The sequence below is a fragment of the Rattus norvegicus genome, chromosome 9 (genome assembly GCF_036323735.1).
Source record: "Rattus norvegicus strain BN/NHsdMcwi chromosome 9, GRCr8, whole genome shotgun sequence".
Taxonomy (NCBI): domain Eukaryota; kingdom Metazoa; phylum Chordata; class Mammalia; order Rodentia; family Muridae; genus Rattus; species Rattus norvegicus.
In genome coordinates, this window is record NC_086027.1 from 45,893,593 (window position 1) to 45,918,952 (window position 25,360).

The 25,360-nt window shown below is 43.9% G+C and overlaps 1 protein-coding gene across 2 annotated transcripts in view; it reads right to left on the reverse strand.

Annotated features, from left to right (window-relative positions):
• The window catches only part of Uggt1 (UDP-glucose glycoprotein glucosyltransferase 1), a 113,328-nt gene that overhangs the window by 42,466 nt on the left and 45,502 nt on the right, over positions 1-25,360 (reverse strand). For both annotated transcript variants that reach the window (XM_006244735.5, NM_133596.2), the window contains exons 13-19: positions 25,018-25,168; positions 21,610-21,729; positions 17,676-17,761; positions 8,333-8,468; positions 6,395-6,526; positions 4,583-4,747; positions 411-531 (exon numbers count right to left, since the gene is read on the reverse strand). In XM_006244735.5, coding sequence (XP_006244797.1) covers positions 411-531; positions 4,583-4,747; positions 6,395-6,526; positions 8,333-8,468; positions 17,676-17,761; positions 21,610-21,729; positions 25,018-25,168 — 911 coding nt within the window. The remainder of the gene's footprint in view (positions 1-410; positions 532-4,582; positions 4,748-6,394; positions 6,527-8,332; positions 8,469-17,675; positions 17,762-21,609; positions 21,730-25,017; positions 25,169-25,360) is intronic.

The following is a 25,360-nucleotide window of genomic DNA, read 5'->3' on the forward strand; positions in this document are numbered from 1 at the left end:
AGGCTCCTACAGCCACCTCCACAGCTGCAGCTTCCTCCTGGGGGCGTGGACCATCATACACTTACTGTGCCCAGCCAGACCTCCATTTTTAAATTAAGATTATTTTTATTTTATGTGTTTTTTTTAAGTGTATGTTTTGACTGCATGAATGTGTATTTGAGTCTGGCGCCTCTGGAGACCAGAGAGGGAGCCGCTCCCCACACCCGAGTCCTCTGCAAAAGCAGTAAGTACTTCTCACCACCGAGCCATCTCTTCAGTCCCTGAATTTATCTTTTGTAGAAGGAAATGCTTGTGAGTTTAGAAGCATAGATCATAATTTTGAGCTATCTTCTTAATATTATAATCTAGTAAATATAAGAATGTGAAACACAAAGCCAAAAGCCAAAAGTTGTTGCTGAATTGCTCCTTACTGCTTGCTGTTAGATCCAGATACTCTCGCTTAGCTGTCAAAATCCTAGAGTTGATTCTTGGAACAACATTCGGCTGATTCATGATGTACTCTACCACGTCTTGATCATGTGACAGTTCACCCTGTATGAAAAGAGAAACAGAATGGGCAGGAGTTTAGTTAAAGGAGAATCAGCAATGACAATCACTAGAAATAGAAAGTTAGTAGATTTGTAACAGCTGGTTGTATGGGCACAGCTAAAGACAGATGTTCATGTGAGCCCAGTAACAGGCCCAGCAGTATGGCTGCATACACACATAGTGCCTCCCTCTGTAGCCCACACTGGGATGTCAGGAACATTCTTTGAAAGACAGGAGGCTCAGAACAAGACAGCTAAGACATCGTTCCCCTGGTAGGAGACACACAGCCACTGTGTGGAGCCACTGCTCTCTTTCCTCCCTCACATGGGCTCTGGGAAATCAAACTCAGGTTGCTAGACTGGCCAGCAAGCTCCTTACCCACTGAGCCATCTTGCCAGCCCTTGAATTCATTTTTATGAGGCATAAAGTAAGGGCCAAATGTTGTTCTGCAGTAAGTTGATATAGAGTTTTTCAAGAACTGTCTGTTTAAAAGACCAGAAATAGGGCTGGAGAGATGGCTCAGAGGTTAAGAGCACTGACTGCTCTTGCAGAGGCCCTGAGTTCAACTCCCAGCAACCACATGGTGGCTCACAGCCATCTGTAATGGAACCTGATATTCCGGCGTGTCTGAAGACAATGAGAGTGTACCATGTATTTACATAAAACAAACAAATAAATCTTTAAAAAGACCAGGAATAAAATTTTATTTATTCGGTTTTTGTTGTTGTGTTGTTTGTTTGTTTGTTTGTTTGTTTTGGGGGGATTAAGACAAGTGTTGTTGTATAAATATAAAAAAATAAAAAAAGTATCACTGCCTTTTATCCCCCACTAGGTCTACACCACAGTGCCCCAAGGTATCTGCTGGATATCTTAATTCTCAGTCATCAAAGCCTCTCACCCACTTTGCTCTATCCCATATCACACTGCCAAAGGCCTCTCTCTGAGCCTGGCAGCAATCTCTCTACCTATCTAGTTCCCAAGGCAGATTTCCATGCCAGAAACACACATCCCAACTCTGTGGTGGCCCAGACCAGTCACCCCACACTCCATTACACTTCAATCAACACATGAAAGACCACAAAACACAATAACTTTTGACCCAATTAATAAGATATAATTGCCCACCTAAACATACAAAGCCCTGTACACATCCATCCCTTAAGAACATTCATAACAACCTGTAAAGGTCCAGCATGGAATCTTAATGTCAGCCCCCATATTGTCTCCGCCAACTCTCTCCTTCTCCTCTTCCTTCAAACTTTTCTCCCACCCATCCTTCCTTCTCATCCAATGACAGGCCTCATTCTATCTTGTACCTGCCTCACCTGTGACATCATCCCACAGACAGGGTTCCTCTGTGAAGCCCTGCTCTCCTGGAACTTGCTCTGTAGGCCAGGGTGGCCTTGAACTCAAGAATCTATCTCTGCCTCCTGAGTGCTGGGCTCAAAGGCATGCACCACTAAACTCATAAATTTTTAAAATAAGTAGATTTGTTCTAAGTGTCACTGTATACATACAAAAAATCTTCAGAGACTGGGTATAGTAACACATACTATTAAACCTAGCACTCAAGGGCAGACAGCTCTCTGTGAGTCCAAGGCAAACCTGGGCTGTGTAGCAAGTTCCAGGTCAACCTGTGCTACTGACACTGTCTGGAAAACAGTTATCAGGGCTACGGAGATGGCTCAGTAGGTAAAGAGCTGGATGGACCAACCTGGTAACCTGAGTTTGACTCCCCAGAACCTGTGGAAAGGTGGAAAGAGAGACATGACGCCACACAGCTGTGTTTGGTTTCCACACACATGCTGTGGCAGGTACATCTCCAAAACATTAGTAATAAATGAAAAAAAAAATAAACTAATTCAAAATAGGTCCAAGGCTTACCCTAAAGATTCGCAAGCATGAAGGTCTTAGAAGAAACCACTAGGGAAAATCTTAACAGGAGACAGGCAATGATTTAGCAGTGTTTTCTTGGATCAAACAACGAAAGTAGAAAACACAAGAAAAGAATGAACTAAAACCATCAGAGTGGAAACATCTGTGCAACGATGGCCGTTGTTCAGCGTAGAGGGCTGGAGCGCAGGTCAGACGGGGAGTGCTCACCCAGCATGCACCAAGCTCTAGCCTCAGTGCGGAGCTCTATGAACAGGACGTGGTTGACAGCAGGATTGTCCAAGACACCAAGAGATACCAACCCTCTAAACAGCCCAAGAGATGAGTGGGTAACAGTGAACACACACACACACACACACACACACACACACACACACACACACACACAATCAACCAACCACCACCAACAACAACAACTTTCCCAAAACTCAGAAAATTAACTACATGCCTGCAAAATTCTGAGGTACCTTTACTGAAGAGAAGCCTGAATCCTGGTAGGAAAGTGGTCTTTAGGACATTTTAATTTGCTCTATTATAATTTACCTCTCTCTAACTAACAAAACCCTTAACAGACCAACAGATCACCCAAAAAAAAAAAAAATGTAGAGTTCCCAGGACTCTTTTTATTTGAGCTGAGTCACATTTCAGTAGCTTTTCCCTGGGATATTTGCAGATACAATTAAGAAAAATTATTATACACCAAATAGACTGAATTGCAGCTGATCAAATAATAAAGAGCTGGAGAAGGGGAAGTTCCATTTTCTGAAGCTCTCCAGAATCTGAAGCATGATATCCACCGGAACACACACGCCCAAGAAAGTCCACAGGGAGCCCTCAACCCTGATGACTAATCTTGATAGTCTATGCAAGCAGTAACTGAAGGCTACCATTGGGGTGTGACAGAGTGAGTGTTTCCTTAGCATACACAGGGCCCGAGATTCAACCCCCACCACCAAACACACAGACACAAAAGGCAGCTAAGATCAGCTGAGGACTCAAGCCACTCCCTAGTGTGAACCAACAGAGATACTTGGAAAAATACTTTCGATCTATACACTTAAGAAAAATGTGTTCACTTACTAGCGAATCAGTATGCTAAGTAAGCAGATACTGCAGAGTTCACACACAGCAAAGAATCTTCTTAAGATTAAACCAAGAACAGCTGCAACATCAACAAACAGCACAAGAAGGAAAACTCCCTTACAGGGTGAAGGCTCAAGCCCAAGAGTTATTACAGCTGACATGTCCAATTATAAAGAGAAAAACACAACAGTCAGAGAAAAAATATACACACACTCGAAACAACAACAAAAAGAAGTAGCTAATAGATACCATTCTTGAAAAACCCAAATGGTAGACGTAAACACAGGGAACCTAAATAATCTGTATTAGCATACTTCAACAACAACGAAAACATGGTTATGAACCTAATTGTAAAACTCATGATTACCAAATAAATAAAGTCAATAAAAAATAAAATATGTAAAAGAATCAATTAAAACGTTAGAGTTACAAAGAGCTGATGGCACACATCTATCATCCTACTACTCTCTGACAGCAGAGGCAAGAGGATTGCAAGTTTAAGGACAGTCCAGACTACATGGAGAGACTTGGTCTCAAACAAACAAAAAAGCAGGTCAAGTGGGCCTCAGAAGACTGAGGTTGAAGACTGGCAAGTGAAGCCCAGACTAGGCTAACACAGAAGCTCTGTCAACATACACACACGTGCGTGCACACGCATACACGCATACACACACACACACACACACACACAAGCATGCACAAGCATACACACACAAAATGACTGATGGGGGTATAGGTGGGCAGTCAAGGAGGGAGGAAAGGAGGCAAGCAAAGAAAATACACATAACTGACAGTCACCGAGGGTTCATTATCAGACTAGCAGACAGAATAAAAACCTGACCCTGACTAGCCTGAAAGTCACTATGTGGACCAAGCTGACCCCAAACTCATCTGTGCCTGTACCTGTGCCCCTCTCTCTCTGCCTCTCTGCCTCTCTGCCTCTGCCTCTGCCTCCTAATGATAGAATTGAAAGTGTGCCTAGCCACGCCCTAGTAAGATTATTTAACTAAGGAACTCGACCTAGAAGCTCCAAGTATAAGCCATCGGCTTCCAAAGCTGGTGTGAAAATATTACTCACCAAATACACGGCTCTTTGGAAGAAGGTGGTCGTCTCCAAGATCTTGTGCATTGTGATGGTTTCCAGCTCGTCGGGGTCTAACTGCTCCTTTTCAAAGGGCATCCCATTGAACAAGACAACAGGCAAGGGGCCTACACCAGTCTGCTCATAGTAGCCTCTGGCTTCCTAGAAAACAAAGGACACAAACAAAACAAAACCATATCTTCTTACATGCCTGTTTAGATTTAAAAAAAAATTAGCAGGGTGATCAAGATAACTTAGTAGGTAAAGACACTTTCATCATAGCCCACAGACTGAACTTGATCTCCAGAACCCATGAAACAGCCTCTACAAAGTTGTTGTCTAACCTCCATAGGCACACAATAATAATAAAAATAAATTCTGAAATAGAACAGAAGGGCTAGAGAGACAACGCAGTCTCGCAGAGCACCTGAGTTCTGTTCCCAGCACACATGGTGGCTCACTACCTAGGACTGCAGCTCCTGCGGATCAGACGCCCTCTATTAGCCAGTGATCTCTGGTACACAAATGGAACGCATACTCACAAATATACACACACAATAAATAAATATTTAAAAAACACCACAACCAACAAAAACTAGAAATATAACAAGAAATGACTAAAGTTTTTTTTTTAAGGGGTAGGGAAACCTTCCACTTAGTAAGTTAATTCTTAAGAGAGTGGTATCACGGTTAATACCTTACTTGATAAGTGTGAAATTAAATTACTGAGTTCTAAGAAACAAAAAAATCTTTATAGACTATGGAGTGTGTACATGTTTATCTATATGTGCGGAAGGCCCTCCAGTCTTCTAAAACCCTATCTGCAAGTGTTGAGAGAACATTCATTCCCCTTTACACTACAGAGCTTACTGACAGCCATCAGGGTCAAGCCCAGAAGGCCAACGGGTCCCCAGAGAACTGCTAACACAGTAGTAGCTGAAAAAGAAACAAAATGCCCAAGCTGAGCGAAATGGGCAAGCCGGGTCTACTGCAGGCTGAGCTCCCACTGCAGCCAGCCTCTAGGCGTCGGCTACCAGTGGCCAGCAGAGGGACTCTTTCCACTCTTTCCACACTAGGCTGGCTGCTAAAGGGAACTGATTCTTGTAGTTCCTGCCAACCTCCATGTCCAACTTTTGAAGTTACAACTAGTGCTTCTTCAAGTCAAGTATTTTCTAACGCCTCTTACAATGCAAAGACAAATGTTGTTTTGGTTATAGGTATGTAAGTATGTACTAACTGGTCACAAAGTACTTAGGTTTCTGTCACCTCACAAAAAGCTGAAGTCTTCTCTTCTTCCTTGACTTCCTACATGCTGGGATTGAAGGTGTTCACCACCACATTCAGATAGTTATTACATTTCTTAAAACATACCCATTTAGAGACTCAACAATGATGTAAAATCAATACGATACATGATGCCCTATAACTGCCTCCTGGTTCTATACTTCTAATAGGTTTTATCCAGAACACACATCATATAAGCACAATTATTATATTATGAAAAAGTTATTGTTTCCAGCTTTAAAGTTAACATACAAGTTTTTTAAAAAGTACTTTCTGAAATAGACTCACTTTTCAAAGACTGACAAGTGAGGCCGGGTGTGGTAGCAGCAATCCTTTAATCCTAGCACACACAGCTGATCTCTGCAAGCTCAAGGCCAGCCGAGAGCTGCACAGTGACACCCTGTCTCCAAGATGTCTGTTGCATCAACACCCCACTATAGCTAACACACAGCCCAAGAAGGACAGCCTGAGGCTGCAGTCAAGTTGCAATACCACGGACATAAGAAGTTCCAAAGAATGTGTTACCTTCCGATTCTGATCATAAGCAGAATCAATCCCCAGAATGCTATTCACTTCAACATACGGGTACTTCTTCTCCAAGACACTGACCACATGCTCAACTTTCACCTTTTCTCCAGTCCTCACTTTGTTGTAGATCTAAGAAAAGAAAACAGGGCAACCAACCACACCTTTAAACCCATATTTCAAATGTGATAAAATCTCTAAACACTCTAGAAAAATAAGACAATTTTTCTTAAAAATCAAATGGAAACTTCTTAGCAATGCTACCATTTCAACATCTCTCACAAGATGCCTGTAATTAGAAGCTGAAGATCTTTCTTTCTTTCTCTCTTTCTGTCTTTCTCTTTTTTTCATGGCAGGGTATCACCATGAAGCCCCCAGCTAGCCTAGAACTTGCTATGTAGATGAGGCTGGCCTTGAACTCACAGAGACGCCCCTCCACCTGATTTTGGGAACTAAAGATTTCTTGAAATGATCCCATTAGTTCATAAACACTTTATATCCTAAGTACAGGGAGTAACAATGCTTTAAGAAATAATAGAGAAGCAAGGAAGTGCAAGCCGACAGGAACCGGATGTAGATCTCTCCTGAGAGACACAGCCAGAATACAGCAAATACATAGGCGAATGCCAGCAGCAAACCACTGAACTGAGAATGGGACCCCCCTTGAAGGAATTAGAGAAAGGACTGAAAGAGCTTGAAGGGGCTTGAGACCCCATATGAACAACAATGCCAACCAACCAGAGTGTCCAGGGACTAAGCCACTACCCAAAGACTATACATGGACTGACCCTGAGCTCCAACCTCATAGGTAGCAATGAATATTCTAGTAAGAGTACCAGTGGAAGGGGAAGCCCTTGGTCCTGCCAAGACTGAACCCACAGTGAATGTGATTGTTGGGGGGAGGGCGGTAATGGGAGAGGATGGGGAGGGGAAACCCATAAAGAAGGGGAAGGGGAGGGGTTAGGGAGATGTTGGCCCAGAAACCGGGAAAGGGAATAACAATCGAAATGTAAATAAGAAATACCCAAGTTAATAAAGATGGAAAAAAATTTTTGAAAAAAAAAAAAAAGAAATAATAGAAACCAGATATTCTGGAACATGCCTGAGATAGCCAACACTTGGGAAGCTGAGGGAGGTAGATCCAGAGTCTTAGGGTAGCCTGAGATATACAGAAAGACCTTATTATCTCAAAAAAAAAAAAAAAGAAAAAGAAAAAAGAAAGAAAGAAAGAAAAGAAAAGAAAAGAAAAGAAAAGAAAAGAAAAGAAAAGAAAAGAAAAAAGTAACAGGTACGGTGCCGCACTGGGAAGGAGAAGATACGAGAGTCAAGAGCTCAAGGTTAGCCCTGGCTATATGAAAATGTCTTTAAAAGAGAGAAGGAAGGAAAAGAAGAGGGGGAAGAAAGGAAAGAAACCACAAGATAGTCTCACAAGAAAAGACTGGATATTTTTAAAACCAAGTAGAGAACATCACATTGCCCAAAGGAATTAGCCGATGATTTCATATAAGCAAAAGGCAGATATTCTCTAATATCCTAGTCTGGCTCTTAAAAGAACTGCATCTAAGGGCCAGCAAGAAAGGGAATTGCTCAACAAGCCTAACACCCAAGCTTGATCCCCAGATGCTGTGACAGAAGGAGAAAAGCCATCCAAAGATTGTCCTTGACCGCCACCCAAGTACTACAGCCTCCCCTGCCTCCACATACATGACTCCCCCTACCCCCACATAATAATAATTTCTAAGCATAAAAAAGAAAAAACCCACAGCATTCTCATCAGTGGCTCAATGAAGTATAAGGAACCCTGAAATATAAAACACTAGAGTACCCTCTATGAGAATTTACTTTTCTTTTTCTTTTTACATAAGTACAAAATTCTCTTACCACAAACTACTTTGAGTAATTTACATTAAGTATTTGCCACTTTGAATAAAAGTATACCTGGGTGAGAGTCTGGAAGGCATGGTAGCCATCCACTTCCTGACCCACATAATTATATGCTCTCAGAACAGCGACTCCAGCATCTTGCATCCCATCAACATCTTCAGAATCATTGACCACAAAGATAAAACCAATCCTGCAGAGGGGGGAAGAAAAAGGGGCATCTTAAAGAAGGCAACCAGCTTGAGATGGGCAGAGCCCTAGTGTCCATCCCCAACCGAGAAACACAGCTCACACCCACCCAAGGCTAGCAATGGTACACAAGCTTCATTTACAGAACACAGGAGTCGGGTCCAGAAAAGGTTAGGCTTTTCCACAGGTTCGATCTGTTTCAGAGTCTTCAATAGATTTCTTTACTGACACAGAGAATACTGCTATTATAGGTAGAAATGCTGTTCTGCTTTGAAACTGGAGGGCTGGAGAAATATCTCAACTATGAAGAGTGCTGGCTGCTTTTGCAGAGCACCTGAGATCTATTCCCAGCACCCACAATCTGATGGCTCAGCAGCACCGCTAACCCGTTTCAGGGCATGTGATGTCCAACTCCAGCCTTTGCAGATACTGTGCATAGGTGGTGCACATACAGAAAGCAGGCACATACACACAGAGAATAAATAAACTCATTTTAAAAACCCAGAAATTGGGGGAGTTGAGAAAATTAAATATAACTAAAGCAACACAAAAGGAAGCCAGGAATGGCACTGCACACCTCTAATCCCGGCACTCAGGAGGCAGAAACATGTGGATCTCTGTGACTTCCAGGACAGCCAAAGCTATTACACAGAGAAACCCTGTAGTAGTTTGGACAGGTCTGGTCCCCCCATAGATTCATGTTTGAATGCTTGCCCACAGAGAGTGGCACTATTAGGAGGTGTGACCTTGTTGGAGTGGGTGTGGCCTAACTGGAGTAGGTGGGGCCTTGTTGGAGGAAGTGTGTCACTGTAGAGGCGGGACTTTGAGGTTTCATATATGCTCAAGCTCCGCCTAGTGAAGAAGATAGTTTCCTCCTGACTGCTTTCAAATCAAGATGTAGAACTTTCAATTCCTCCAATACCATGCCTGCCTGCATGCTGCCATGCTTCCCATCGTGATGACAATGGACTGGCTCTCTGAAATTGTTACCAGCCCAAATTAAATGTTGTCCTTTGTAAGAGTTGCCTTGGTCATGGGGTCTCTTCATGGCAATAAAACCCAAATTAAGACAAACCCTATCTTGAAAAATGAAAAATTCATAAACAAACAAAGAATAATAATAAATAAATGAAAACCAATCATTGTCCTACATCACATTCTCAGAATAGGTTAGTATGAAGACTTTCACTGAGCAGTCTGGGCAGAGGCGGGTAGATCTCTGGGAGTTCAAGGCCAGCCTGATCACATAGTTCAAGACAAGAGAGATCCTATCTTAAAAACCCCAAAACCCCACACAAAACAAAACAAGAAATACCTGCTTTGTGGGGCGGGAGAGAGGACTACAAATGAAGGAAAGGAAAAATGGCAGACAAGTGAAAAATGCCTATCTGAGAAATATAAAAATGACTCTTAAAACTCAGTATTAAACAAACAACAAGGTTTTTAAATGGCCTGAAGCTGAAGAAGCCCACACTTGTACTCCCAGCACTTGGGAGCACTGAGGCAGAAAGACAGTGTGTTTGAGGCTATCCCAGGCTACAGATCGAGTTTCAGGACAGCCTGAGCTATACAGCAAGGTCCTGTTTCAAAAAGTCCATATAAACAGATAAGTTCTGAATAGACACCCACAAGGTAAAAGGCTAAGGCCCTGGGCCATTATAGAGCCATAAACTGCACATGGCCTATCGCTACGCATCTCCTGCGATGGCTGGACACCAACTGCTTCAACAAGGAACAGGGATTCCCAGTCACTGTCAGTGAAGAAGCAAAATGGTTGGACACTTTGGTAGTCACTGTGACTATGTCTTACAAAGCAAGCATATACTCATCATACCATCTAGCAATGTTGCCGACAAAACTTTGTCCACACAAACATCTGTACTGGACATGTATAAGCTTCAGTAGTAACTGCTCACAAATGGAAGAAAGCCACACGCAGGCTCCAGTTGGCGTTTCATCACTTGACACAAACTTAAGCAATATCTTGGAAGAGAGCCCCAAATGAGGAACTGCCTCCATCGTGTGTGTGTGTGTGTGTGTGTGTGTGTGTGTGTGTGTGTGTAGGATCTTTCCTTAATAAATGATCTATGGGGGACAACCCAGCCCATGGTGGGTGGTGACTCCAGGCAGGTGGCCCTAGGCTGCATAAGAAAGTAAGCTGAGAAAGCCACAGCAGGGGAGACAGTAAGCAGCTGTTCCCCCACATACTGTAGACTGTCTGCTCTGTTCCTGCTGGGAACATTCCTATCTCGACTGCTCTTCACGCAAGACTATGAGCTATAGGATGAAATATCCCCCAAGTTGCTTTTGGCATGGTGTTTATCACAGCAACAGGAAGCAAACTAAAACAGGAACTAGCACCAGGACCGCTGGGCACTGCTGTGGCAGATGGCCGTGCTGATTAGCGGAGAACTGTGGAAGGGTTTAGAACTCTTAAGCTGGAAAGGCCATTGAGTGTTCAAAGTTTCGTGGGCTATTCTGTGAAAGCTTGGAAGATAAGACAAGCCAGAGAAATGCCTGGGCTTGTGACAAGACTATTCATTCAAATATTGTTAAATGAAGACTATGTGGTTTCTGGTCAGCGAAAGAATCAGCTGTGATTAACAAAGAGACCAGAACTACTGAAGTGAAACTTCGGCTTTTCTGAGACAACTGATGTTGGTTAGCTGATGCTGAAAGACCAGCTGTGGTTAATAAGAGACCAGCATCACTGAGGTAAGGTCTTCAAAGTTCCTGAAGAATCAGCATACGGAAGCTTCGGTACAGAGAGGACCAAGGCTGTATGTCAACCTCACAACCAAACATGATGATGTGTAAGTCTCACACGTGGCACTGGTTTTGACGGTATGGACAGTCATGTAAGGTAGCTGAGACCTTATGCAGGGAGAGGCCAGGAGAGTCTCCTGGTGAAGGTATAGCCTCAAGCGCAGTGGAGAGTCCGGTGCTAACGAGATTATAAAAAAGCTGAGTCTTTGGCACTGTGAGAAGCTAAAAGGCCAAGGTGAAGGTGCAGCCTTAGTTGCAATGGAGACCTCAGAACTAATGTGGTAATGCAGAGGCGAGACTTGGAACCCTGTGGTAAAGTCACAGTCCCTGAGAGGTTAGGAGAGGCCACCAAAAAAAGGTACACCTTCGCCCTACACCTCAGCTGGGCAGCACAGTAGAGCTGGCCCTGTGGGTGGGGAGGAGTGGTGAGCTGGCCCCAAGGGAGAGAGCACAGGAAGAGGAACCGTACCAATTGTCTGCCAAGGAGTGGCATGGATCATGTCCATACCCCCTCACCCCCAGAGACAGTAAGGAGAGCTGACTCCAAGGTCACAAAAGCAGGTGAGCTGGCGGTAACACTCAGGAGAGCAGGCCCTGCACCTCAGCTGGGCAGCACAGAGGAGCTGGCCCTGCTGGAGAAGTCATGAATGTGCCAGCCCCAGGGTGTGAGAGCAGGAGAGCTGGCCCAGCCCTTCACAGGCTACAGCACTTGGGAGAGTTTGCTCCGCACCTTGACTGGACAGCACAGTGGAGCTGGCTCTGGAGGTATGGGTGCAGGTGATCTGGACCTGAGGGCCGGAGAGTTGACCCTATCTCCTGCTGATGGTGGCATTGGGTGGCTGGCTGGAACAGAGCTGGAAGAGCTCACCCTGGTGGTCCAGATAAGGGAGAGCCAGCAGGCTGACCAGCTCAGCCACCACACAGGCCCAACATCTATACCATCTGCAAACAGATGGGATTCATGAAAGGGACAGCTGATCCAAAGCTTCAGGATCTCCATGACACATGGCAATAGCAGAATAACTAGGAGGAGTCCTGATGACTCCCAATATTGATGGTATTACAGAAGTCAGAGATCTTGAACCAGACCAATGACTCATTGCAATGAATATTTGCAAGTGAAGATATGTGGACAGAGGATATACTGTGTGGGACACACTATGACACACTACAGTTTCCACGATGAGATGTTTTTCTATGCTGTGTGTGTGTGTGTGTGTGTGTGTGTGTGTGTGTGTGTGTGTGTGTGTGTGTGTGTGTTATTTGGGGGGAGGTGGCAAGGACAAAGGAAGGTTATAAGAGGATGTGTAAGAGGAATGGGACCGGGGTGCATAGTGTGAAACTCTCAGAGAATCAATAAAAAGTTTTTGGTTTTCTTTTTTAAAAGGTGCGCCGACAGCTGCAGTAGAGACTCCAGCTTATTAGAGGTGTCAGGTCTGAGGATGACCCCCAGAGACAGCAAGAAGGAAGCTCACCTGAATCTAGTTGCTGTAAATGGCAGGCATGAAGAGGTGGGGCTACCAAGTCCTCTGGAGCCCAGAAAATCACAAGTCCTGAGTAAGTTACTGACTGAGCTACTTACATTGTTGGATTTTAGTTTTATTTTGATCTGACTGTAACTGTTCCCTGGTTCTTCCTTCTTGGAATAAGAAATATGTTCTTTATTTTTTATTTCACAGAAGCTCACAGTTGAGGGAGTTTGGATTTTTAAAGAGATGTTAGATGTTCTAAAGTGAATGAATTTTTTAAAGTATTTATTTTTAATTACGTGTATGTATGTGTGTCTGTGTGTCGACATATGCACAAGAGTGCAGGTGTCTGCAGAGACTGGGGGTGTTGGGTTCCCTGGGCAGTGGGCTGGGCTGTGTGCAATGCTGGCAATCACACTTGATCCTTTGGCAGGGCAGGGTAAGGTCTTAGCTGCTGACACATCTCTCTAGATCCTGAGACTGAACTTGGTTTTAACTCTTTATTGAGTCTTTATTGAGTTTCATGTCATGCACCACAGTCCCCCTCATCTGCCCAAACCCTCATACCCACCCTCCACCCTTGAAAACTCCCCCCAAAAGAAAATAACACACACACACACACACACACACACACACACACACACACACGGCATAGAAAACACTGAGATTGATTTTGTAAGTAACACAATTTTCAAAGACTGTCATTTTTAAAAGTTAGGCTGTTTTATAGTGTGATATTAATACTAACATGAGACCTTGAGGACAAAGAGAAAGGTTCTGACCTAATAGTGACATGTCTGTGTGTTAACCTGAACATCAGGAGGGTAGTGGTTTTATCAACTTCCCAGAAACCTAGTTACACCTAGAGGAGAGGATTTCGCTGAGGAATTACTCCCATCAGACTGTGCTGTGAGCATGTCTATGGGGCATTGCCTGGATTCTTGATTGATACGGAGGGCCTAGACCACTGCAAGCAGCGCCACCCCTTGGTGGGTCATCTGATTGTGTAAGAAAGCAGGCTGAGCGGGGTTGGGGATTTAGCTCAGTGGTAGAGTGCTTGCCTAGCAAGTGCAAGGCCCTGGGTTTGGTCCTCAGCTCCGGAAAAAAAAAAAAAAAAAAAAAAAAAAAGAAAGCAGGCTGAGCAAGACTCCAGGATTTCTCCATGGTTTTTCTCAGTCCCTGTCTCGGGTTCCTGCCCAGAGTTCCTGCCCTGACTTCCCTTTCTTGATGGACTGGAAACTGTAAAGTGAAATAAACCCCAAGTTGCTTCTGCCATGGCATGGTGTTTATTTATCACAGCAATAGAAAGTAGACTAAAGCAAGGGCCTTCAAAGGTGAAGGATAAACAATCTGTAGTATAATAAATCATACACACACACACACACACACACACACACACACACACACACACACTGAAATATTACCTAGTGGGGTTGGGGATTTAGCTCAGTGGTAGAGCACTTGACTAGGAAGCGCAAGGTCCTGGGTTCAGTCCCCAACTCCAAAAAAAAGAACCAAAAAAAAAAAAAAAAAAAAAAAAAGCTGCATAGTATACACAGTATACAGTATACATGTATACAGGATATATGACATTCTGAAAAGGATAAAAGACTATGATGATAATTAAGAAGTCAGTAGTGTCCAAAGGTTCAAGTTAATGGAGGGAAGGGCAAACAGGAGGCATAGGAGTTCTAGTTAGTAAGACATTATAATGTAAATAGTTGATACGGTACTTCTGTCCAACTCCATAGCACAAGCAATAGCAAAAATGAACCACAGTATGATAGTTTACTTAATGGCCATAGATCAGTCAACATACATTTGTTAAGCCCAGAGTCTCACTCACATAAACCATTCTACCACTGAGCCAACCCACAGCTATTTAATCAACATGACTTGGTTTTACTTATTTGGTAGTACTTATGGTTTTACTTATTTACTTATTCTCTGAGACAGAATATGGGTAACCTATACTGACCACACTGCGAAGTCTAGGCTGGTCTAAACTCAGGATTCTGCTGTCTGTGCCTTCCAAGTGTTGGGAATATAATCCTGTGTCAGCAGACACAGCTAGTGGGGCTTCTTTTTTTTTTTTTGGTGGTTGTTGATTTTGAGACAGAGTCTGACTGTATAGTCCTGGCTGTCCTGGAACTCTCTGCAGACCAGCTGGCTTCAAACTCACAGAGCTCCACCTGGCTCTACCTCCCAAATGCTGGAATTAAAGGAATGTGCCACGAAACCCACTCTCCTAATTTCTTTTAATCACTGGGTAATATTTCATTGTGTGATTATATAACACACACACACACACACCACACACACAATCAAATTTATAAACACAGGGGTAGGAGGGCATAAGAGAACATATATGTATTAGACATGGCTAATCTTGGTTGTCAATCTGACATGACTAGGAAGTGGGAGCCTCAGCTGAGGAACTGCCTGCCAGGTTGGACTGTAGTCAGATTTGTATGACTTTTCTTCATTGTTGATTGATTCAGAAGGGCCCAACCCACTCTGGGTGGTGTCTGACTAGACAAGTGGGCTAGCTGAGCAAACCATAAAAGCACACCAGTAAGAAGCATTCCTACGGGCTGGAGAGATGGTTCAGTAGTTAAGAGCACCGACTGCTCTTCCAGAGGTCCTGAGTTCAAATCCCAGCAACCACATGGTGACTCACGACCATCTGTAATGGGATTGGATGCCCTCTTCTGGTGTGTCTGAAGACAGCAACAGTGTACTCATATAACTAAAATAAATCTTTAAAAAAAAAAATCTTTTAAAAAAGAAGCATTCCTACACGGTCTCTTAGCTTCCTGTGATGGAGTGTAAAACCAGAAGAAAGCCTTTCTTCTACAAGGAGCTCTGGGTCACGGTGTTTTATCACAGCAAGAGCAACCCAAACAAGAAGACACACACATACATGAGGATAACGGAGGCAAGAGCAGGGGAAGAGACAAGCAGGAGGTAAAAAGAGAGACACAGGAAAGTGATGGGGTCATTATGAGCAAAGGACAGTGACATATTAAGTACGGAAATGTAAAAATTGTGAACATATTTATCAAATACTAGCTGTTAACAGTGGCCTGATGTGGTGGCACAGGCCTGTATAATCAGCACTTGGGAGCAGAGGCAGGAGGATATCACTGAGTTCTATGTCAGCATGCTCTACATGGTAAGATCCTATCAAAGGAAAGTTAGTACTGGTTACCTAGTGGTGTGTGCCCACATGTACATGTGTACACAGAGATTTGTTTTAGGTTAACTTTTACTTTTCAAGACTATGCTCATGACAGAAACCATGTAATCAGAAAAACCGGCCTAATCATGTTTATGTAGGCAGGCATACCAGGTAACCAGTTCACATCACCAGAGCCCATGTCTCCTTATGACTAAATCCACTTCCCATTTCCACCCAGGCTTTTGTGTCTCCTGGTCCTCCCCATTGGACCTGGGTAACCTAGGGAGTCCCTCGGACACCCGCCTCCTTTCCACAGCTTATGTCAATCCACGTGGCGGGATCAAATCGCCCTCACCAGGAGTCGAATGCCAGCCTATCTCCCAGGCTCCCCTTCAATGCTCAAGTGCCTTCTTTGCCTACATCAGTAATCTTCCTGACCCGCACCACAACACACAAAGTTCAGTTAGTGTCCCATGTGAGGACCAGCTCACGTGTCCTCAGATCCCCTTAAACACAGCACAGCTATGGCTGTGACTTCCCCATTTGCCAGGTGCTGTTTAAATTTAATGAGAACTCAGTGCACTCAAGCCTCTCCTCTCTCTCTGATCTTGATAATCCTCCTTTCCTTCAACGCCCTGGGGAACCCGGACCCTTCCCACAGAGCTCCATGCTTCCTACAGCGCTCGATCAAACACATCTTATAGCCACTATAACAAACAGGACAGACAGAGCAATCATACAAGCCTGCTACCATTCAGTCAGGACTGAGCAGTGAACACTTTGCAATGTTGGTTTACCAGGAGCTCTGCTGTCCCTTAGATTCTTCACTTTGGAAAACAGAATCTGAACTCTTACTTTATTATTTACCTGGGCATGTGTGTCTTATGAGTGAGTGTATGCCAGGTATATGTGGTGGTGGGTGCAAGACCAGGCAGGGGGAGTCCCACCCCAGCCTCCTGCTGGAGTTCAGGCAGAAGAGAGCCACCTGACATGGGTACTGGGACTTGAACTCAGATCCTCTGGAAGATCAGCAGGTGCTCTTAACCACCAAGCCATCTCGCCAACACCTCATTTCTTCATTTTTAGGAACTTAAGTTTTAGCTGGTATAGAGGCACACTCATTCAAGCCCAGCACTTGGGAGGCAGAGGCAAGTGGATCTCTGAGTTTAAAGCCAGCCTCGTGTATACAGTGACTTCCAGTTCCCTGTCTTCAAAGAAGAAGGAAAAAAAAAAAAAAAAAAACCTGAAATTTTATCAACTTGTAAAATTATAAGATTATCGATTGTAAGTGAAAATATCTTAACACACATATGTATTGCTTATATATTATATGTATTTATAGATATTGTCATATATTATTGTCTATGAAAAGAACAAGGAAAACCCAGCTATCTGGTGCCCAGTTGGTGGACCTGCCAATTAGGCTACCGTAGAAGCATCTGTCTGTGTGGACAGACGGCCACTTAACATTCTAAAGCACTTAGTTCTTGAAAACCTAACGAAGGCCCCCAGCAAAGCACTACATACGATCCTCGCTATGTGGGCATGCATCTGGGAACACTCCCTTCCAATAGGAAGCAAGTGAGGACCACAAACTATTTTTACACAGCCAGTTGTTAATAATTCAATGGCGGTAAGCTTCTGTGCATTTGGAATTAAATTCTCGGTCCCAGAAGACATAGGCGTCTCACCACGAAGAAGATAAAACTGCCATTAGTAAATCCGACTATTAATTATACTACAGCTTAATGGACCAAGTAACAACCCAAAGCTCAGCTAGACACCCCAATGTTACCTTAGTGGTATATGATTGCTGAGGAACATCTCGGCTATGCTAACCAGCTCTGCCGTGGTCTCATGAACAGGATCAACAATGAAAACCTGTCAGCAGGAAAACAAAAAGAACCCATGAACTGGCATTCAAGTATTCCTGGGCCAATAGGAATGACATAAACTGTCACCCGTGAAACAAATCTTTCTCAAAATACCACCAAACCATATATAAGGGGGTTACAAATAAAAACAGCAGCTGCCACCCACAACCTGCAAAGGACGTGGTAGTGGGAGGACATGTGATTCCTTCTCATGGACAACACTGGTGTTCCTTCCAGCCTCCTGGTACCTGCTCTACAATAACCACCGAATGTCAGTGTTGTCAGTTCTCCCACCGTGGAACTCAGAGCCTGCCTTTCAGTTGTGTGTGTCTAAGGCGCCCTGAGATGATGGTCGTGCACATCCTCACAGTGAAGTCTCTGGAATGGGGCTGTGAATCATTTGGTGGAATGTTCACCAAGTGGACAAGAGGCTCTGAAGTCAACCTCCAGCACTCCACAAAACCAGGCTTGGTGCTGCACTCTGTAATCCTAGCACCTGGGAGGTAGAAATAGGGATCTCAAGTTTAAAGTTACCTCCACTGTATAATGAGCTAAGAGCAGCCTGAGACACACTGACTATTACCTAAAATAAAAAAAAAAATTAAATCAAAGAATAAAAATTCATTCATGTGGTAATAAAGAGAGTCTGAGTTTTGAAAGAAGGGTAGTCTGAAGACTGAGAAAATCACAGGACTAGCAAGATGGCTTAGTGCAGTGGTTCTCAACCTGTGGGTCAAGAACTCTTGGGCATCAAATGAGCTTTTCACAGGGGTCATCTAAGACCATAGGAAAATACACATATTTCCATTATGATCCACTACAGTAGCAAAACTACGGTTATTTTATGGTTGGGATGACCACAGCATGAGGAATTGCATTAAAGGGCTGTAGCACTGGGAGTTGAGGAGACTGGCTATGAGTTGTGTGTCACCAATTCCCACAAGTTCCATCTCTGGGTCCACAAAGTAGATCCATCAGCAGACGGTCCTCTGACTTACATACACACTGTGGCCCGTGCAGGCCTGCACGCATTCACACTCGGGATAAATAAATACATGCATAAAAAATTAAAAAGGGTGGGCTGGAGAGATGGCTCAGTGGTTAAGAGCACTGACTGCTCTTCCAGAGGTCCTGAGTTCAAATCCCACCACCACATGGTGGCTCACAACCATCTGTAATGGGATCCGATGCCCTCTTCTGGTGTGTCTGAACACAGCTACAGTGTACTTACTTATATATAATAAATAAATAAATCTTTAAAAAAAATTAAAAGGGGGAGAGAGAAGTACAGAAGATTGCTTCAAGGCAACCATGGCTCCTCTGCCTCTCTCTCTTCCACAGGAGGAAGAGGGAAGAGACACAGAAATGATGGGGAGCGATCAGCTAGGAACCTTCCTTCCCAATCTTTCTCACACAGGGAACCATGGGATAAGCGGGGAGAAAGGTAAGAAGGTTTAATTAGCAGCTGAACTCAACTACTAAATGTGAGGAATTAAGATATTAGAGCTTCAGAGGCCCTGCCTCTACCTGAGGGGCTAGAAACAGTTAACGGCTGGTGGGGAAGGGAGACTTTTTCTTACATAGACAGCCACTGGGAAGTTGCCGGGGCTCCTCTAAGTGACCCTGTATGTTGGTTGGTTTTGTCAACTTGTCACAGCTAGGATTACTTGGGAAGAACGACCCTTAATTGGAAAAAGCCTCCAACAGACTGGTCTGTGGGCAAGCCTCTGGTGCATTTTCTTGATTAATGGTTGATGTAGGAGGGCCCAGCACATTGTGGGTGACGTCATCCCTAGGCACTAGGCTGGGTTGTGGAACAAAGCAAAGTGAACAAGCTTCTCCTTCAGTTCTGTCTCCAGGCTCCTGACCTGACTTCCTTGCACGAGGACTTTAAGCTGTAAGAGGAAACAAAACTTTTCTCCCTAAGTTGGCTTTGGTCATGGTGTTTATTAACATAACAGCAAATAGGACAGAAACTGGTACCAGACAATGGTCTACTGCTGTGACAAACCTGACCATGTTGTTTTAGGGAGGACTGTGTAAGTGTTTGGGTTGAAAAACTCATTAGTGCTCAGACTTTAATGAACCATTATGGGAGCTTGGAAAATGTCCTCAGGGTCAGCACACAGAAGTTGTAGTCCAGAGTGGGGCAATGCTGCCTTTCATGCTGGCAGCCAAACTGGGTGATGTACAGTTGTTGAAGGTATGAAGAGGTCCTGAAGGCCACCTGAAGAGTGGCAACTCCATGAGAGGGCAAGGGGAGCCTCAGCTGCAGTAGAGACCCCAGAATTCAAGGAGTCACCATGTGCCAAGGTCAGCAGCCCCAAAGAGAGCCCAGGGTAGGCTGTTGGCGAAGATGCAGCCCAGGTCCCCGAGACCCCAACACAAAGATGTGGAGAGTAGACAAGCACCAAGAACGTGGCAGCTGTGGAGGACTGACCTGTGCCACTAACAAGCTGCATGTGCTGCAGATGCAGAGCTGGGAAGTGGCACTGACTCGGCCCCTTGGAATCCAGAGGATCATGGGTAGGTCTGAGATACCAAGAACTAAGATATCAAGAACTACATGTATGCTGTGGAATTTTAGGTTTGCTTTAATGAAATTGTGATTGGTTCTTGCCTTGAATCAAGAAAGCACATAATCTACTCTTTATTTTACAGGAGCTTACTATTGGAGAGACTCTGGACATTTAGAAAGATATTTTAAAGAAATTAAATGTTAGCAATTTTAAAGACTGGGACTTCCAATGATATGCTATGTTTAATATTGTGATATTAATATTAACATAACATCTTGGGATCAGACCAGAAAGCCAAGCTGATGGTTTAGTAGTGATGTGTTTGTGTGTAAAGTTGATGACAGGCCAACTGTGGTAACTGTTGTGTCAACATGACACACAGTACAGAAATTTGGGAAGAGGGACCCGCAATTAAAATAAATGCCTCCATCAGACTGACCTGTAGGAAAATCTGTGGGGGCATTTTCTTGGTTTATGATTGATGTGAGAGAGCCTGGCCCACTATGGGTCAGGCTACCCCTGTGCAGGTGGTCCCGGATTGTATCAGAAAGTCATGGAGAACAAGGCAGCAAGAAGTGCCCTCATGGTCTCTGCTTCAGGTGCTGCCTTGAGTCCCTGGCCTGACTTTTGTTCACAGTGAACTATAAGCTGTAAGAGGGGACACACTCTTTCCTTCCCGGTTGTTTTTGGTCATGAAGTTTGTCACAGCAATAGGAAGCCAACTAGAACGCCCTACTTAAACTGGTGCGTTCATGTCTCAAATACAATCTCACATAGCCCACTAGCTTTTTTTCCTGAGGATTAAGATAAAAAACTCTATTGAGCTCTTTTAATCTTTTGTCTGAGTTGTAACTTGAAATAAAGTGAAGCGTATTAACATACACTCAAATACATGACAAAGAAGAGCAGTCACAGATCTTTTGAGTAAAAAATAAAAGTTGTCTGGGTTCGGTCCCCAGCTCCGAAAAAAAGAACCAAAAAAAATAAATAAATAAAAATAAAAATAAAAAATAAAAGTTGTCTTAAACTTCTAACACATCTCTAAACCTAAAACTGCTCTAGAAAAACAACGTTTTAAAATATGAGACTTTGGTGAGTGGTCCAGTGTAAGCTTCAGTTACGGATGAGGTGCAGGTGCGTGTGTCACACAGCAACACGAGCTGTCACACTGGTGAGACATGAGCATATCCCAAAGCCCTTTGTGTGTAAACACTGTGCACAGAAACAGAGAAGTGTGAACATGCTACGTGTGATGGAAGAGACAGCAAGGAACGACAGTTACAGGACGGCAGCTACCGGGTGGCCGACATGGGACAGTGGCAAGGACTCTACTTACCATGTTATGTAGGTTCTTTCTGATCTGCCGTATAACGCCAGGAAACGTGGGGCGAAGTAACTCTTGTAAACTTGAAGGCCATGAGTTATATCGGCTATCAACCTCTAGGTTGTTGACCCACTTGAATGAGAAAAAAACAAACCACACAACAGGATACACATTAGTCACTGAGGAAAAACGATAACTAATGAGACTTTAAGAATCACACTAGACAAGACAAGGTGGCACATGCCTTTAATGCCAGCACTTGGGAGGTAGAGACAAGAGAATCAGGCATTCGACCATCATCTGTCATGACCACAGAGACTGACGCCAACCAGAGCTAAATAAAACCTTGTCTCCAGAAAATACACGAGCATACAAGGCAACACTATTCTCAAATACACAAAGATTGAATAGAAACATGAGTAACTGCAACACAGCCATGAACGGGTGTACTTATTTACAACCAAAACAAGCAACTAAAGACCACTGGCAATAAATACAATTAAAAAATAAAGAAGTCCACAGGAAGTGAGACAAGAGTAAGCAGAGTAAGTCTACATAGGAATCCTAAGTGACCAGTAAACACAACACAGACAGCATCACAGTTTGTGAAACGTAAACAGATACACAAGGAAACTTCATTCATTAAAATGGAAAAAGTAAACAGTTTGTCAATGCCTAAGACTGGGCAAAAATACAGAGCACACAGGAACACTCAGGGCAGAGTGATGTCGGCAGCACTCATAAGACCTGACTAGAACCACTAAGTACTCCACATCCAGGTATGGATCCCAGCTGACTGCTCACATGTAAAGGAAGGTCCCAGAGAGTCCACCTGGCAGTGTCTATAACAGCAGGAGGCAGAAAGGAAAGCACAGAGACAATAAGTGCCTGCGCTGTGGATGAGGGAGAGCCAGGGAAATGCAAAGACGTGCTCCTGCTTGTGTGAGCAGAGTACTCTGGAAGGACACACAGCAATCCTGCTTGCCACCTCTGAGAGGAAAGATGGCTGGTGAAGAGACTATTACCATATGCTTTCTGTGCTGGCTAGTCTTAGGTCAACTTGACACAAGGTAGAGTTATCTGAAAGGACAGGATCTCAATTGAGAAAATGCCTCCATTAGATCCAGCAGTAGGGCATTTTCTTAATTAGTGATTAATGGTGGAGGGTCCATCCCATTGTGGGTGTGGCCATCCCTGGGCTGGTGGGCCTGGCTTCTGTAAGAGGGGCTGAGTGAGCCATGGGGACCAAGCCAGTAAGCAGCATCTGTCCATGGCCTCTGCATCAGCTCCTGCCTCCAGGTTCCTGCCCTGTGTGAGTTCCTGTCCTGACTTCCTTCAGTGATGAACAATGTTAGAGAAGTATAAGCCAAATAAATACACCCTTTCCTGGGGCTGGGGATTTAGCTCAGTGGTAGAGCGCTTACCTAGGAAGCGCAAGGCCCTGGGTTCGGTCCCCAGCTCCGAAAAAAAGGAAAAAAAAAGATATCACTTTGTGGAATCATTGCTACTTTTTGGAGGGAAGCTCTTTCAGTTGAAGCTCTCTCTCAGCTCCTTCCTAGTTACGCCTTTTCTCCCTGCAGGCAGCGCCTTCCTTCCTTCCTGAGGCTGGGGTGCATCCTTCTACCTCTAATTTTATACCTTTATTTCTTTTTAAGTGTTTTAAAAGTATTTTCACAGTCTGGTGCATCTGTTGGTGTCTCATTCCGTAACCCCAATTTTATTTTTGTAACCATCTCTTAGGGCTCCGCTCTTCACACTCTCTTTATAAATGGCAAGGGCCCAGCATGTAGCAAGTAACAATTAAAGTCTTTTTAAGTCGGGTAATTAAGAACATTTTAATAATGGTTTTAAATTATTCATATTGCTGGGTATGGAAGCCCACGCCCTTGATCCCGGCTCTCAGGAGGGCTCTCAGGAGGCAGAGGCAAGTAGATCTCTGTGAGTTTGAGTCCATCCTGGCCTGCACAGTGAGTTCCAGGCCAGGCAAAGCTACATAGTGAGACCCTGTCTCAAAAAAACAAAACAAATCAAGCAAATTTAACAAGCTTTTATTTAACAAGCTTTTTCTTTTAAGACTTGGTGAGGATGGTGTAATTCATCAGAGCTAGAGTACTTGATGGTTTGAAAGGTCTTCAGTTTTATTAGGTTGATGAGACTAAACTGAGAGCTCCAGACACTAATGTTGAATGAGGGTTCCTATTGCTTTAGTTTTTAAGATTTAACTTCTCTTTTAAAAAATAGCATCATTTCTGCTCTTACAGCTGAACATTTAAGATATTCAGAGGTGTTTTAGTTTTGGCTTCTGTTGCTGAGATGAAGCACCATGACCAAAGCAAGCTGGGGAGGAAAGGGTGTTTTTTTGGTTTGTTTTTTTTTTTTTTTTTTTGGGTTCTTGGGAGCTGGGGACCGAACCCAGGGCCTTGCGCTTCCTAGGTAAGAGCTCTACCACTGAGCTAAATCCCCAGCCCCCACAGAGTGATATCTTAGTAAGCATGGTGATGGGCCACATGGCCATTAATCTCCGTGGTATGTTATTTTCTTTATCCTTTATAAGCAAAACCTATTTGTCAGAAATCAAACCATATACGTCAGAATATGCAATGGCTCAATGACCAAGACAGAATGCAGACAAGGAGTGTACACACAGGCAGCCCGAAAGCTAACATCTATGCATACACTGAGCTGCAGTAGTGGCTGTCCTGGGATTCATGAGGCTGGAGAGATGCAGGATTGGCGTGCCTGGTGTACAGTATAGCATTTCTCTTTCCACAAAATGCCTCCAAAATAAATGCAGACAGAAACCATGGGGAGAAGACAAAGAGCCACCATCCCCTCATTCTTTTTACAGATGACAGAGATCACACAGCAGATAATAAGGGCCTTTTAAATAAGGCTACTAACTGGAAATAAAAGCTGGACTAATAGTTTTAAATTACACATGTCACAGAGTCACAGAAAACTGAGACACAATTGGAAGAACGTGCATTTCCCGAGATGTTCATGTGAATCCTGTGAATATAATGCAATACAGAAAAAGAGCTGAAGTCACCTGTGACTGTGAACCACCAGATGTGGACTCAGGTCCTCAGCTAGAGCAGTGTTTTAACTGCTGAGCATCTCTCCAGTCCTGGAAAGAATACTTCTCACAGTGGTTGGAAGACAACTCTTTAAGGCATGTAAAAACTGATCTCTGTCCAGAATGGTAGTGCATGCCTTTAAACCCAGAGAAAGACAGACAGACAGACAGGCAGACAGACAGACAGACAGGAAAGCACATGCCCATCTTATGACAGAGATAATCTCACATCTTATGACAGAGATAATCTCACATAATAAGCACTTGTATATCTTTGATAAAACACAAATTAAAAAGCTGTAAAGAGACCAGAATGCCTCAGCCCACTCTAAATGAAAACTCACGGAAATAGCAGGACTCCTGATGTCTACTGCGTAGTCAGTCTCAGACGGCTGGATGTTGAGCTTCAAAATATTATGTAGAGAAAGGCCTTCTATTCCTAGTCTATGTAGACCCTCCATTACCCGGGCTTCATTTCTCAGAGTATCAAACAGACTGCCAGAAAAACAAAGGGTCTAGTTAAGGGCAGAGGACTTGCCTAGCATATGAGGCCCTGGATTAAATTCACAACATTCAACCCACACACACACACACACACACACACACACACACACACACACACAGATGGAGCTCTTCCCTCGTTTCACCTGACCAGAGGACACAGGACAGAGGCAGCTTTCCTGGTAC